The 14416-nt window shown below is 35.5% G+C and overlaps 2 protein-coding genes across 4 annotated transcripts in view; one reads left to right on the forward strand and one right to left on the reverse strand.

Annotated features, from left to right (window-relative positions):
- LOC113468954 overlaps positions 1-14416 on the forward strand; it is a 72456-nt gene that overhangs the window by 52391 nt on the left and 5649 nt on the right. For 2 of the 3 annotated variants that reach the window (XM_026826290.1, XM_026826295.1), the window contains exons 3-9: positions 6383-6522; positions 6692-6719; positions 7391-7483; positions 7716-7944; positions 8372-8553; positions 8704-9081; positions 9407-9619. In XM_026826290.1, coding sequence (XP_026682091.1) covers positions 6398-6522; positions 6692-6719; positions 7391-7483; positions 7716-7944; positions 8372-8553; positions 8704-9081; positions 9407-9619 — 1248 coding nt within the window. In that variant the 5' untranslated portion in view covers positions 6383-6397. Of the gene's footprint in view, positions 1-6382; positions 6523-6589; positions 6720-7390; positions 7484-7715; positions 7945-8371; positions 8554-8703; positions 9082-9406; positions 9620-14416 lie in introns of those variants that run through there. The other variant, XM_026826301.1, reaches the window with a different exon arrangement.
- LOC103513033 (homeotic protein distal-less) overlaps positions 1-14416 on the reverse strand; it is a 65249-nt gene that overhangs the window by 37897 nt on the left and 12936 nt on the right. The window lies entirely within an intron of this gene.

Genomic DNA, 14416 nt, shown 5'->3' on the forward strand with positions numbered 1-14416 from the left:
TCAGCAGTCGAGAATTGTACTCGTAACTCTATTGTAGGGTGTTCGACAGCCAGTCGAGCCATAAAAAATTAGCAGTTTGTGAATTTGTTCTTGGAACTTGTCATGTGTTGTCCACAAAAAGCAAATCAACATAACAGTGGATCTATAATATCTGAGATGTTTTGAATGCAGATAAAGTAAAATGTTTTTGTGTACTTGTGTAGGTTTAGTAAAATGGAACAATCATAATATCAGCATACGTAAGCAATTTTTAATCGAAAAAAACAGTCCTTGTTCAACAAGTACATGATACCTGAACTTTTCACAGAACAGTACACAAACAATCCTAAAGAGATATAAGCACCTATTTGTACTTCCAGAATCGCTAGAGATTACTCATCTAACATTCAGTATTTCAATTTTCCTCCTATGAATTTAAACCTTCAATCACAATAGTAAAAAGCGAGGGAGCCAGTCCATAAATTACTAATATAAATTCCAAGTATTGCGGGACTGACCTATTCAGTGGACATAGAAACATACATAGCTCTGCCTGTATAATAGTAGGAACATACCTATTTCTGGTTGTAAAATTTGCGGCAATACACGGAGGCCCTGAAAATACTGAGAAATCAAAATCTCAACGCTACGGGCATTCTTGAAGTTAACACTTTCAGATAAAACTAGAGATAATCACAACTGATGATTTAGCTTTTCTTTGAACTCTCATTTTCATCGTAACCATTACTCATGCATCAGAATCAGACTTGAGGACTGTGAGCACTTAAAACAAAGCATTCATCGTCATGGAACTACAGCTACAAACAGTAGCACTAAATCTGAAGCTAAGCTTACACGCCTAACATGAGACGCTTTTATAAATCCTTTCATTCAATAGGAATTAATTTGTTTCAAATTGGATCAGCTGAACAGATTAAAGAATCGATTTTCTGCTCCTAGTAAATAAAATCAATAAACCAAATTAAAAATACAAACACATATTAGGAACCATTTAACAATTCAATCAACAGGTTGAAAATATGTTTTATTTTGAAATCAATTTCTGACTGTCAAATAAAATCCAAATAAAAGTAATTTATATCATTCGGCTGATACAGAGTGATAAAAAAAGGTTGTGTATGGATACCAATGTAATGCTTGTTTTGTACAAATTTATTTTGTTGATATTATTTTTTAAAATAAATTTGATAATGGACTTTTAGTTTTAGGGAGCACTGAATGAGAAAATTGATTAGCTTAAATTTACACATTTATACATTAATGTTTTATACACGTAATTATCACACATCTAACTACATCTAATTTATGGGTCAATAGATTTAAACATTTGGAATAGTTAGGTCTAGGTAAGGTACTTACAAAGATGACAAAGTACCGACCCATTTTTGCCTGTTACATGGAAAACTGACCCAAATTTTTTACAACCTGTGTATACTTTTCTTGCAGAATACGCGTCTATATAAAGAACAATATAACATCCTTAAAATTTATTAGTTTTTTGTTTTTGTTTCTGGGAGCAAAGAAAAACCAAAACTGGTTCTTACACAGAACTTCACACCAAATGCGTAAGGTGGGGACGTCTAATATGGATCCCTTGTTTTGGACAGGTCTTGTCAACATAACCGACGCGACGGTCAGAGTGACTCTTTTGTCAGCACATTGCTTAAAGTTATGGTGTTTTTAGTCACCCTAACTCCTTAGTATCAGGGAATTCAAATATCATGTTGGAAAAAAACCTCTTTCTGATATTTCGAACATAACGTTCCCAACTAGAAGCCAGATGGGTCCATATTGAACACCTTTCCCCGATTTTGTACCTAATAAATAATTCTTACAATCAAATCAATTTCACCAAGTTAAATAAATTTGTTACACCAAACTGACTGCCGAATGTTCCACTTTATGCAGTGGGTTTTCTCGTGTACCATACTTAATGTATACCTACGTATTAAATAAAATATTTTGACTGTACATTTTCACATACGAGCTCAAGTGACATAATTATTATTTATGTGTAATGCTAATAATATTAATTTTGAGTAAGGTAACAGGATTAGTCTTACCCGCGTACTTTATTGTATACCATCCCATCTATCCCTGGGATGGTATAATTGCAAATTTGTTTCAGAAAATACAAGTTTTCCACCCTTATTTATACCTATTGCTACCAAGAATATAAATAGTTACCATGAATCCCGAATTTTTCTGTCTTTTTACTTTCTATGAAGAATGAGGTTTAGAAAGTACTAACTGTTTATTTACATTATCCTATCTTTCGTCTACTAGGTTCATCGAAAAGATGTAGAAAATTGATTATTATATCTTGACTCATAGATACACTTACTCCTATTATAGAGAATTTTGTATTCACACGATTTCATATTTTATCATCAGTTTCCACCGTGCTTAAGCCAAAGCTTACACCGTAGACACAGGAACAATGTGGTCAATACGATATCATTCATCTGGTGTTCAAAAATACACCGTCTATTTTGGCAAAAAAGATGGATAGTGGGGGGAAAAACGCAAGCTGATAATAAAAATATATATAAAGAAGTTATAAAAGAGATTAAATATGCGAGATAACTTTACATGTATGAATAATAAAAACATATTTCAATTATTACTGGTTCAAAGCGAAGTAATATATTATATTATTAAGCATTGAAACAGTCTATAATTATCGAGTAACTTAGTTACCCTCGGTGGAAAAAAAATCTATTCAATCTCTTTAAGATATCTAGAGTCGGTTTCGAGGAATACAGTATGGATCAGTAGATGAGTATAAAGAGGAAAAAAATACCATGTCGAGCTTTAAATTCTCACTGAATTCTTCGACTTGTCTTTCATGTTCGCCGTCAAGCGGTTTACGTACATTTCTATTAATAAAATTGTCCACTTTGCATGTTCGTCTTGGCGGAATCATTTCAAAGTGAGAAGCGTAGGTACATTTTCTACTTTTTCTTCTCCTCCTTTCTTTTTCGATACCGCGTGATTATTAAACATATTGATTTTGTCTGCCAACTGTTTAAAAGCGTTAATTGATGAGGACTGAGGATCATCCCAGGACGAATAACCTGAGGGTGAGGGTCAGAGACTTACATATCACACCTAATCTCTGATCAGGATTCCCGGAGTGGCGGTAAAAGACAGATGCATTTGAAAATAATACGAATAACCTACTATGGTAGGTAATAATGTTGATAATCTATGTGCTAGTAAAAAAAGATGCATACCCGGAAGTGCCCCATCAGTATAATCATAATCAGGGAAACCATAAAGCATCAATCATACTCGATGCTCTGTGCCCATCTTCCATCGCGGTGCTGAGTCACCCTAAAGACCTCTTCAGTGACTCTCGGACATCAACACCCTGCAAGTTGAGTGGAAGAGAACATCCTATGGCGTTTATATTTGGAGTCCCTCTGTGGTATATTGAACTTTGGACAGAGAAGAAATACGTACCTACTTTTTTTCTCAAAGAAATGGAGCTTCTGGTGCCTAGCAATTGCCATTTGTTAATTATATCTTTTACACTTTAATGGTTAGGTTTCGTCCATCGAACTGTTGGTAGATTTATAGTCAGGAAATCAGGTGTGTAGTATTTGCATATGTACCAGAGAACCTAACGTTCATTCACTCTTTATTTCTTCATTCCAGAATCCGTGGTTCAAGTCCAGGGAAATCGGAAGGTACACATCTTGATTTTTAGGCGAAAACTCTATTAGTATTTGGGGATCTGGAGTCTGGACCTGAACATGCAATTGCATAAGAATAGGAAGCCGTGGGGAAATAAAATCAGATTGCACTTATATTTCCAAATATATCGTGCGGAGATTTTTTTAGTAATTTCGTTTTTGTAATAAAAAATAAAACGTGTTTTTATGTACCTCTACTATGTGTATGTACTTCCGACCTTGAGTGTTTGATTGAAAACGAACTAACGTGCAGAAAAAAGTACATGAAAGGGGGGAAAAAATCAGTATTAGGTTCTTGTTTTCATAATAAATCAAATTTGGCTCATAATTTTCTTTATTTGGATCCCTTTATTTCTACAAGTCAATGACTGGTTTGCTCCAAATAAATAATTTTGAACAAACCACTCAATTTTATCTTCAAATAAAGTGTTCTTGTACACAGTACATGAAAATATAATTAGAACAAGGTGAACACAAAGTCCATCTAAATTTCTAAAACATCAGACCCAGCGATCTCTATCTAACCTGCTACATTTCTTCTATAATTAGAACAAGGTGAACACAAAGTCCATCTAAATTTCTAAAACATCAGACCCAGCGATCTCTATCTAACCTGCTACATTTCTTCAGAAAATGATGGCATATTTTCCTCAGAATAGTTGCCTAGAAATTTCATCCTGAAGTTCTTATTCTGACTTGTGCTCTGACAGAAATATGTGAGTCGAGTCGAGTCGATAATAGTTACCCATGATGGTTGTACTCCCAACGTGTGATATTTAAACAGTCCTCTCCTTCTTCATGAGAAATTTCCCAGTTTTCCTCCTCTATGTTTTGAATAAGAACTATGAATGAATAGCGAGAGGAATGCATGACATGTGAATCTTATTCAATATATGTCAATAAAGAGTTATTTATTAGTTTGTTATTATGGACAATGTTCATATTAACATATTATTCAATGCGTCGCGCATCGAAGAGACTATTTCAGGAATTTTTTTAGTAGGGTAGGTACTCAAGGATTCAATAATAGTGTAAAAAGAAGTATTTATTTTGATATTTGGATCAGTTGGATTACTTCATTACTAAGTTGAACTGTTTTACGGGTAAAGCTTCTCTCAAGTCTGTTACTGAGTGAGATACATGCACAAACATATTGGGTACCTATATGAATCAAAGAAATAGGTACCTCTAAGTATATTCTGCTTCGCATTCGACAATATTGGAATCAAGTATCACACTCTCGACTCTTAAGAAGTTGAACCGTTTTACGGGTAAAGCTTCTCTCAAGTCTGTTACTGAGTGAGATACATGCACAAACATATTGGGTACCTATGAATCAAAGAAATAGGTACCTCTAAGTATATTCTGCTTCGCATTCGACAATATTGGAATCAAGTATCACACTCTCGACTCTTAAGCTTTAATCATCTTAATCTAAAATAAACCTACGAGAAGAACGTGCCTTGAAATTTCAAAATAAACACATCGCGATAAAAATGTTATCAAATAGTTTTTTTTTTTAAGATTCAGATATTTGCACCTACGCTACGATAGAACTTGGCGATCGTGTTGCATTGCGCCAGGTTTAAAATCTCGGGACAGTATTGGGATTATGCGTTTGAAAGGTGAATGATAGACGGCGGATTCTGATACATAAATCCGTACCAGCAGATATAACTGATGGGGTATTGATATGGAGTTTATAAGCGACTGTCTGGACCTAGACAGACCCAAAATGTATCTCGAATGTCTTCAACATCCATCAATACAGAACAGTCCTCCTCAAGTCGGCACATATGAATAATATTTGAAGTGAATGATGATTTACGTTTCAAAATATAAAAAAAAGGAGGTGGTTCCAGTTTCGAGGTAGATTACCTAAGGAACATCAGAGTTGGTCTTCATATTTGAACAAAAATTACGAGCCTCTACAGTGATATACAAAGATATGAAATTCTATAAACCCGGCGCATTTCACCTATCTCGGAGCGAGATATAAAAAAATAGGTATTTAAGTATCTTTTGTTTGGCAATGTTTTCAGTTTGAATAAGAAGAAGAAGAAAAAGAAAAGAACTCATGGGTGTTAACTCTGAGGTAATTTAACTTCGGGGCCTCAACGTTGCTACAGGGGGGAGGGGGGCGTAACTTTTTATATCAACAACTGTGCCAGTGCCAGCTCGGCGCCCCAAGAATTACAAGAAATGCATCAAGCTACAAACATCTACGAGTTACAGACTGGACAAGAAATTAATATTGTTGTATGCACCTACTTGTATAGTTTCAAGTATGAGAGTTTTAACTCGTAAACAGGAGGGCACAGGTTTGAATCCTGTAGGAGATTTGGAGCTTTCCAATCCTTCTTGTTCGGTTTAAGGGGAGGGGGGCGTAACTTTTTATATCAACAACTGTGCCAGTGCCAGCTCGGCGCCCCAAGAATTACAAGAAATGCATCAAGCTACAAACATCTACGAGTTACAGACTGGACAAGAAATTAATATTGTTGTATGCACCTACTTGTATAGTTTCAAGTATGAGAGTTTTAACTCGTAAACAGGAGGGCACAGGTTTGAATCCTGTAGGAGATTTGGAGCTTTCCAATCCTTCTTGTTCGGTTTAAATAGTGTAAGTTCTATTGTCTTTGTTCCCTAACGTTCAGTGTTTAATATCTACATTTTTGTTTCAGACACCATCGGTAAAAATGACTGGAAGAAAAACAGCCAGAAGAAAATGTAGTACTCCCTTTACAATCAGACAAGCAACCCCCATGCGACATTCCACCGAGCGTAGTAGTAGTTCCACACCATCAAGACCACGTTATAATAGGTTTCTTAATATCTACATTTTTGTTTCAGACACCATCGGTAAAAATGACTGGAAGAAAAACAGCCAGAAGAAAATGTAGTACTCTCTTTACAATCAGACAAGCAACCCCCATGCGACATTCCACCGAGCGTAGTAGTAGTTCCACACCATCAAGACCACGTTATAATAGGTTTCATAAACGCATTGGTTCCCAAAAGGTAAGTTTTCATATTTCTCTGTCCATAATAGGTTATACGTTGCACATAGGGTCATACCTAAAAGTATCTAACTCTAAAATATTCACTCTAAAAGGTATTCAACCTCTGGGGTAGTAAAACCTCTTGGTATCTTCCAATCATTCATAGCAGTGCAATATAATTCTGATTGTAATATATTTCGTCAGCATGGTCATGTCAATACAGTACCAACCAGGTATTCATACTATTTAACGAGAGGAAAAACTCATGGTGGCAACTCTCGAACCCAAGAGGGAAATTTCTTTGACGTTGCGCAAGATAAATCACCGGACTATCTAAATCTATGTGTGGCTCTGTATGTTCCTTCAAGTTAGATGTTTGTACATTATCCTGCATTGAGACTCTACAGTGTTAAACATGCATGTAATATTTTCATTGGTTTATTACTTCAGTTTATTACTTCATAGGCAAAAACGTTACTTTGTATCAATAAAAAAACACACTTAGCTAATAGATTGTGTAGGTCACTGTACAAGTTACTACTTCTCTCCAGTTCTTGACGGAAAAAAATGCTAAAAGACCCATTAATCTTTTGTCTGTACATTGCTTAAAATGTAGTGGAATTCGACTGAACTTGAAACTTGAATGTCTTAACTTGAAAATTTTACCCCTCCCCCCCTTGTCTGTTTCAGATGTTAAAATTTTATCCTGTCACATATTTTGACGGAGCCTGTACCATAGCGGCCGAAGATTTCTACACGGTTAAGCGGACAAATTTACCAGTAGTAAGTGGATACATTTTGTAGAGTAAACAAAGTGCGAAGAAAATTGAGTTGCAAAGGGGTCAATGTCATTGGAAGAAAATGCCAAAGAATAAATTTGTCTCTCGGTTAGAATTCAAACCAACACCTTCTGATTTATCAGCTGATCATCTTTATCGTATTGCTACTATTCACGCTTTCGAATATAAGGGAAGGGAATATTGAATGGTGAATGAAATAATTTTACATTTCACAGGCTTTGGTCTCAGAACATTCTATCGGGGGTCACCTTTCACCCGAGAACCTGAGGAATCGACCTCTCCCGATATTCTTCCGACGGGGCCATGGAGACATCAACCTGAGAATAAATCGAAACACAAGGATGGTTGAAATCCAGAATAACGGCTATGACCCCGGTCTCTTTGTAAATGGTGTCAGGGTAGCTGCTGGCGACAGGCGCTACTTGAGATACGGGGATGTCATTGGTAGGTTGGTAACCTAGGTAGTAAAATTGCGATACCTTGTTTATCCTACCTCGGTGGTGTAGTGGTCAAAGCGCTCGCCTGGTAAACAGGAGGGCGTGGGTTCAATCCCAGCCGAGGTATGGAATTTTATCTAAACAAGGTCTCATGTATTTATTATGCATTTTCTGCAATTCTACAAAAATAGTTCCAGGAATTCGCATATACAGGCTAGAACTTCATCCTGCTCAAATGAGACTAAAAGGTCCCTGTATCCCAGCAGTCTAAACAAGGTCTCATGTATTTATTATGCATTTTCTGCAATTCTACAAAAATAGTTCCAGGAATTCGCATATACAGGCTAGAACTTTTATAAATCTGGATTCATATAATGGGAAAAGTACTACTTAAAGGAAACATGTAGAAATATTTTCCTGTGCCTGTGTTTCAGGACTAGGTCAAGGATACCTTCGTCCTGACTTGGAAGACGAGGAGGAAGAAATAAAGGTAGAAGATCTACATGATTTGGACCAAGATTTTGAACCATCAGATGATGATGAGGAGGGGATCGGGGACAATGCGCTTTATGTTACTCAAGATGATGATCTAGAAAACATTGAGGATATACCGAGGGTAAATATCAAACTTTTCATTTTATAACATGTATAGAGAGGTCGGACAAACGCCAATATTGGCAAATATAACATTTAGAGTTAATGCTGTTTCTCTGTAGAATATTTAACAATTTAAACATACGGAACCTACATTTTCAATCTTTCACAGGTTTCAACGTCTCCTGTAGTATCACCATTATCACAGACGTCCAACGTCGATAGCCCACTGAATGATTTCGATAAACAAAACTTCTATGGTAATTTTAAATGTTTCACTCCTGGGACATCTCCAGTGAGTAATAGTGATCAAGAAGTTCTGCATGATTTGGAAGTGAGTCCAACCAGTCCGTCAAGAAGTGAGGATTTCAGTAGCGCAGTGACATCCCCGCTGAGTGGGCAAACTACTCGCGTATTATCCAGTGTGGGTTACAATGCCGACGCTGATTCGTCACTTGGTGACAATAACTCAATGGTATCTTCACCCTGTCAAGTACAAACTGCTGCGTCAACCATGTCTCGTAACAAAAGGAAAGTAGATTGGAGTCGGGTAAGGCTTTTTTCCCTCCATGCTTACTCAAATTATTTCTGAAAATGATCCTTGGTCCGTTCTCAAATTAGAGATAATTTAGAGTGATTCTCAATTATGCTTTCCTTATCCTAATAAATAGTATTAGGTAGGTAATGTCTTTATTCTGATTCTGGAGAGAGATTTGGATATACCTATCATAACTCCACCACATCACCCTCTAACTTCTCCCTACCCAACTTTGTCAACTTTTGCAGACAACTTCATTCATTCCGCGAACCCCAACTCATAACTCCACCACATCACCCTCTAACTTCTCCCTACCCAACTTTGTCAACTTTTGCAGACAACTTCATTCATTCCGCGAACCCCAACTTCTGTGATCCGAGAGCATTCACCTCTTCTATTCAAATTCACTTTCGAGCCTGCTCACTGCAGACGATTTCTACCCATGAGGGGACGAAAGCCCAAGAATCCTCTACAGTCAGAGTTTATGACATTGTCGGACACATCAATGAAGAGTTCTGACTTCATTGATGAAAATACTGAAGATCAAAAGGCAAGTACTTTGTTTGAATATGGTACAATACTGAACTCTTCGGTTTTACAGTCTAATGGTTGAGTTGTTTAACCACTAGATAAATTGAAATAGAGCTTTAATGAAGGATCTTTGATCAGCTGTTGGTTTGTTTCAATAACTTCTTTATCTTGATCAGCTGATGTTTTAGGTTCAGTTGTAAATAGTTATGTGATTCCGAAACTGGCCATGAGGGTACAATATCAAATTCATAAACTACTCTCTCATCAGTACACATCGTCTACTATACGAGTCTATATGAAGTAATAATTTCATTTGTAGGTATTTATAGTTTTAATAATGAACGAGTGAGTCTCTGAATGAGAATCCCCTGTAAGAAGCTTTCAAAGCCAGAAGCTCAAAACAATAATCATAAAAATGTTGTAAGTTGGACCACATAATACCAATCATCATGAAAAAAGGAGGTAGGTAGGTACCAAGTAAAAAAAAAACCATTCTGTGAAATTAGATTTAGTTAGGGAAGAAAATGGGCAATAAAAAAGTATATTATTTCTTCTTTCTTGGTCTTTGCAATTGAAAATAAAGGAGGTAGGTAGGTACCAAGTAAAAAAAAAAAACTATTCTGTGAAATTAGATTTAGTTAGGGAAGAAAATGGGCAATAAAAAAGTATATTATTTCTTCTTTCTTGGTCTTTGCAATTGAAAATGAAGGTCAGAGCTAGTCACTAATATAAGTTTTTTTTTATGTTTTTCTACGATGAACTATTACTAGTGATGTAGTTATAGTAGGGAAGATGGGTAAAGGGGGATTTCGGTTACATTATTACTTTCGAACTTTGCTTAAATTCCTTGTATTGTCTCCCATTATACCTGATGTGACCAGAGTTAGTATCAAAGACCCAGAAAATCTGTTCTTTTAAAAGAATGCATGCAATACTAATTATGTATGTATATTGCCCCTGACATACAGCATGGCTGGTCCATTTATTATAACCACTACTTTACCCTTTCTAATAATATAATAAAATAATTAATATATTTTTTTTTATAATATTTATTATTTTAATTATAATGATGATAATAATAATACAGGGAGAAGTAAGCTCGCTTGTTTAGTCGACACTGGTCGCTGAGGTTTGAAGGTATTGGGGCGTCACGTCAGTGGAGATGACTATCTTGCTATCTTGGTAACGTTATGTGTAGTTATAGTTGTACTTGTAGTGCCGTTCATATGAACAAGTAACAGGGTTCTCTGGAAATCTACTGGCATACCTGCATCGTGCGTGGTTAAGAGGCTCCCATCTGGTGTGGTAAGAAATGTCTCCAAATGAAGCCATTCCTGATTGAGTTTATCCTGTTTATGAAAATTTTTAAATTATCAGAAATCTTTTTACAGTAGTACTGGGTGATCGAGTTTGTTTACCATCCCGGTATAGGTTAGAATACTAGGTACTTCTGGCAGATCCTGTACATTGGGTTTGGACTAACGCCCTTGGTTATTTTGGTTGTGTTTCTTTTCCTTCTCCCCTTTTTCAATATGTTCTTCTTCTACTAAAAAAAAAAAAAAAAAAAAAAAAAACTACAGAAGTAGTTTTATGTTCCCTATTCCAGTTCAGTACAATATTTTCTTACCTAACACATTGAAATTACTATGGTTTTCTTTACGTCTAGATTTCATAATTTAAGGTGTGTATTACTCACGAGTACTGAAGGTGTCATACTGTCCTATAATTTGGACTCATTGCCTATTATGTTTCATAGTGATAACACTACTTCATCTTGACCCATAAGCTAATTTATCTCTCTTTAGCCGTTTTTTACTGTTTGTTATGATTTTGTATGTCCTTTCTTTTTCTCGACGTCTTAACAGTTGTATAATACTCTTTGTAGTTACATTATTATGAAACACGTCCTTGTAAGTACTTTATCAAAAATAAAGTCCTATATACCCCTTGATAATTTCGCCGAGCCATGGCAGTCCCTATTTATGTAATTAAAATTGTACTCAGTGGTCATTGGTATTACCAAGGAGTGTGAACACTTTGGGATAAGGAGGTTGAGGAGGATTATTTATCAGAAGAAAATAAAAACAATAATATTTATCATCTGTCTAGATGAGGGAAGTCCTGAGTCCTGCTTATGATACGGGCATAATACACTTTCAGGAGTGATTTCAGAAAACTCGATGCTATAGTTTGTTCTACTGGGAGCCTAGAATATAGAATATGCCTTCTTTTAAATGATTATTTACATTTTGATTGTATGTAACAAATATAGTATTGGGATGGAACTTTTCAAAGATCCTTTAACCTTGCAGTAGAACTAAAGCCTGGTATTGTTGGTGTGGAAACTGCAAAATTTCTTTACTGTTAGCACCTGGCAAATGACCTTCGCAGGATTACATACACGCTGTGTAGACTATCCTGTGTTTTCTTCTTTCGAATCCAACATTTGATTGTAATTAAAACGTATAACGCCCTTATGCATGAGGTTTGTTCAGATTCATACCAGGACTAACTGGAACCATATGATAGGTGCACAAAACAATATAAAACGAGATCACTGTGAACTTTATTGATCACTGATAGAAGAATAGCTTCAAGTTTGGCTATAAGGCGTTGTAAAATTTTGGGACAAAAATAATGTTCTTTACAAATCGAAGATGAAGTTCTACTTCCCATGAAGATATTAGAGTCCTCTGCTCACATTCCCCTCGCCTCTTGCTTAGCAAGACCCTGGGTAGAAACAATAGAATTCTTAACCTACACGTTACATTCTACAATTTCCTAAGCTAACTTTCGTGACTCAATTGAGACAGTTGGTCAGAACACCTGTTTGGTAGTTCACAGGTCGTGAGTTCGATTCCACTCGAGGGCATAAAAGAACAAACTGTAAAAGAAATCTATTGTTTTCAAAATTGGTATCTATTTCCCTCTCTCCCTCTGTCTCTCTCTCTTAAAGTTGTTAAAAGAAATAAAAAAGTGTTTGTTTTTGGGCATGGATTGCACACAGAACAGAGATCTTTGTTTCATGATTTTTTTTTTTTTCAATGGTAGGTAGATACAGAAAGAAATGTAGGTATTTGTGATTTTTTAAAGGAATCTTGAAACGAAACATTTTTCCCTGTCTCTCTCTCTCTCTTAAAGTTGTTAAAAGAAATAAAAAAGTGTTTGTTTTTGGGCATGGATTGCACACAGAACAGAGATCTTTGTTTCATGATTTTTTTTTTCAATGGTAGGTAGATACAGAAAGAAATGTAGGTATTTGTGATTTTTTAAAGGAATCTTGAAACGAAACATTTTTCCCTTTCTCGGTTTAATGTTTTTGTTGTAAGAAATTTGTCATGTAACCTTGAAAATGTACAGCAGAAATAATTTGAGTTTAAAAAAAAAATAGTTGTCTCAATCTTGCAAAGTGACTTATCTTACCCAAGAGCTTGGAGCAAAATCTAGCTAACTGCTAGACTGATTCCTTGAGGTTGTCAGTTAAAAAATCTGGTTTTTACATTTGCGAAGCAACTTTTGCAAACAGAAGGAAAAATCTTCTGTAAAAATGTTTCTTAAAACAATATAGTGGGGGTCTGGGGGTTTAAGTTTTAGAAAACCCAAAACACTCAGTTTCTTTAGGTTCTATCAAATGTCTCATGACAGTACTTCTTCGAATTGAATTGCAGACTTCAATCACAAAACACGTTCACAATCTCGTTTTAAATGTTTTGTACTACCGCCAGGATAATTGATATTTTATAGAGTGGATTAATTTATAAGGAGAGGGGGGCTAGACCATTGTCTATTGTAAATGTGTCAGCACGGAACGCAAACCTCCTTCGAGAAATGTTTTGAATTTCGAGAGACTCAAAAGACGTATTGTTCGAAGCCTTTATGAATGTAAACCTGGATTTAAGATTGATACAACAGGGTGATAAGAAATGTGAGGTACTTTCATAGACAAGAACTGCATAACGGAAAATGCTTTGCTATAGATAGACAATATTAGAGGTTAGTAATCGTTTTCAGCTTTATTGACCAAATTGCTGGGAAATGTTTTGTCGTGTTAACCATCAAAAGTCATTTTTGACGTGAACGTTACTGATGAGATGGTAAATATTGTGATTCAACATATGTATCAATGAATATCGTGATGGTTTTATTAGTATAATACGTTTTAAAAACTTCAACACACGCACGCGCTTATCCATGATTTACTAATCACTCTGTAATCAAAAAACAAGCCTTTGCAATGTGCGAAGGAAGTATTTCTCTATAGGTAGTCCTTTCTTTTATCCATGATTTACTAATCACTCTGTAATCAAAAAACAAGCCTTTGCAATGTGCGAAGGAAGTATTTCTCTATAGGTAGTCCTTTCTTACAGTTTTTTCTGGTATGCTACATCCTCTCCATTTATTTTTTATTTATTTAAAAAAAGAAAAAAATGGGTTGCCTAGTTCTCTAGTTTCAAACGGAGAGTTTCATATCGAAATCCCGATGTTTTGTATTGACTGCAATAAATACATAGGTAGATCGGAGTACCTCGTTATTCCAAATTATTTCTTGTCTAGTCTAGGATCATAGTAGGTGCCCAGAATGAATGGCATTTTTCTCACATGGTATTTTGATGTAGATTGGAAATTTGTGTGTGGAGCTGCAGAATATTATTTGAACCATTAAACTGAAATCGGTTCTGTTATCTTGGACAGCATTGTTATCTTACCAGACTGGCTTTTCGGAATTAAAATGGATATGAAGCTGTATGTATGATCAATATATTAAACAGGTATGAAAAAATAATATCAGTAATAATAAAACAATACCATCCTA

The sequence above is a fragment of the Diaphorina citri genome, unplaced genomic scaffold, assembly GCF_000475195.1.
Source record: "Diaphorina citri unplaced genomic scaffold, Diaci psyllid genome assembly version 1.1 scaffold39, whole genome shotgun sequence".
Classification (NCBI taxonomy): Eukaryota; Metazoa; Arthropoda; class Insecta; order Hemiptera; family Psyllidae; genus Diaphorina; species Diaphorina citri.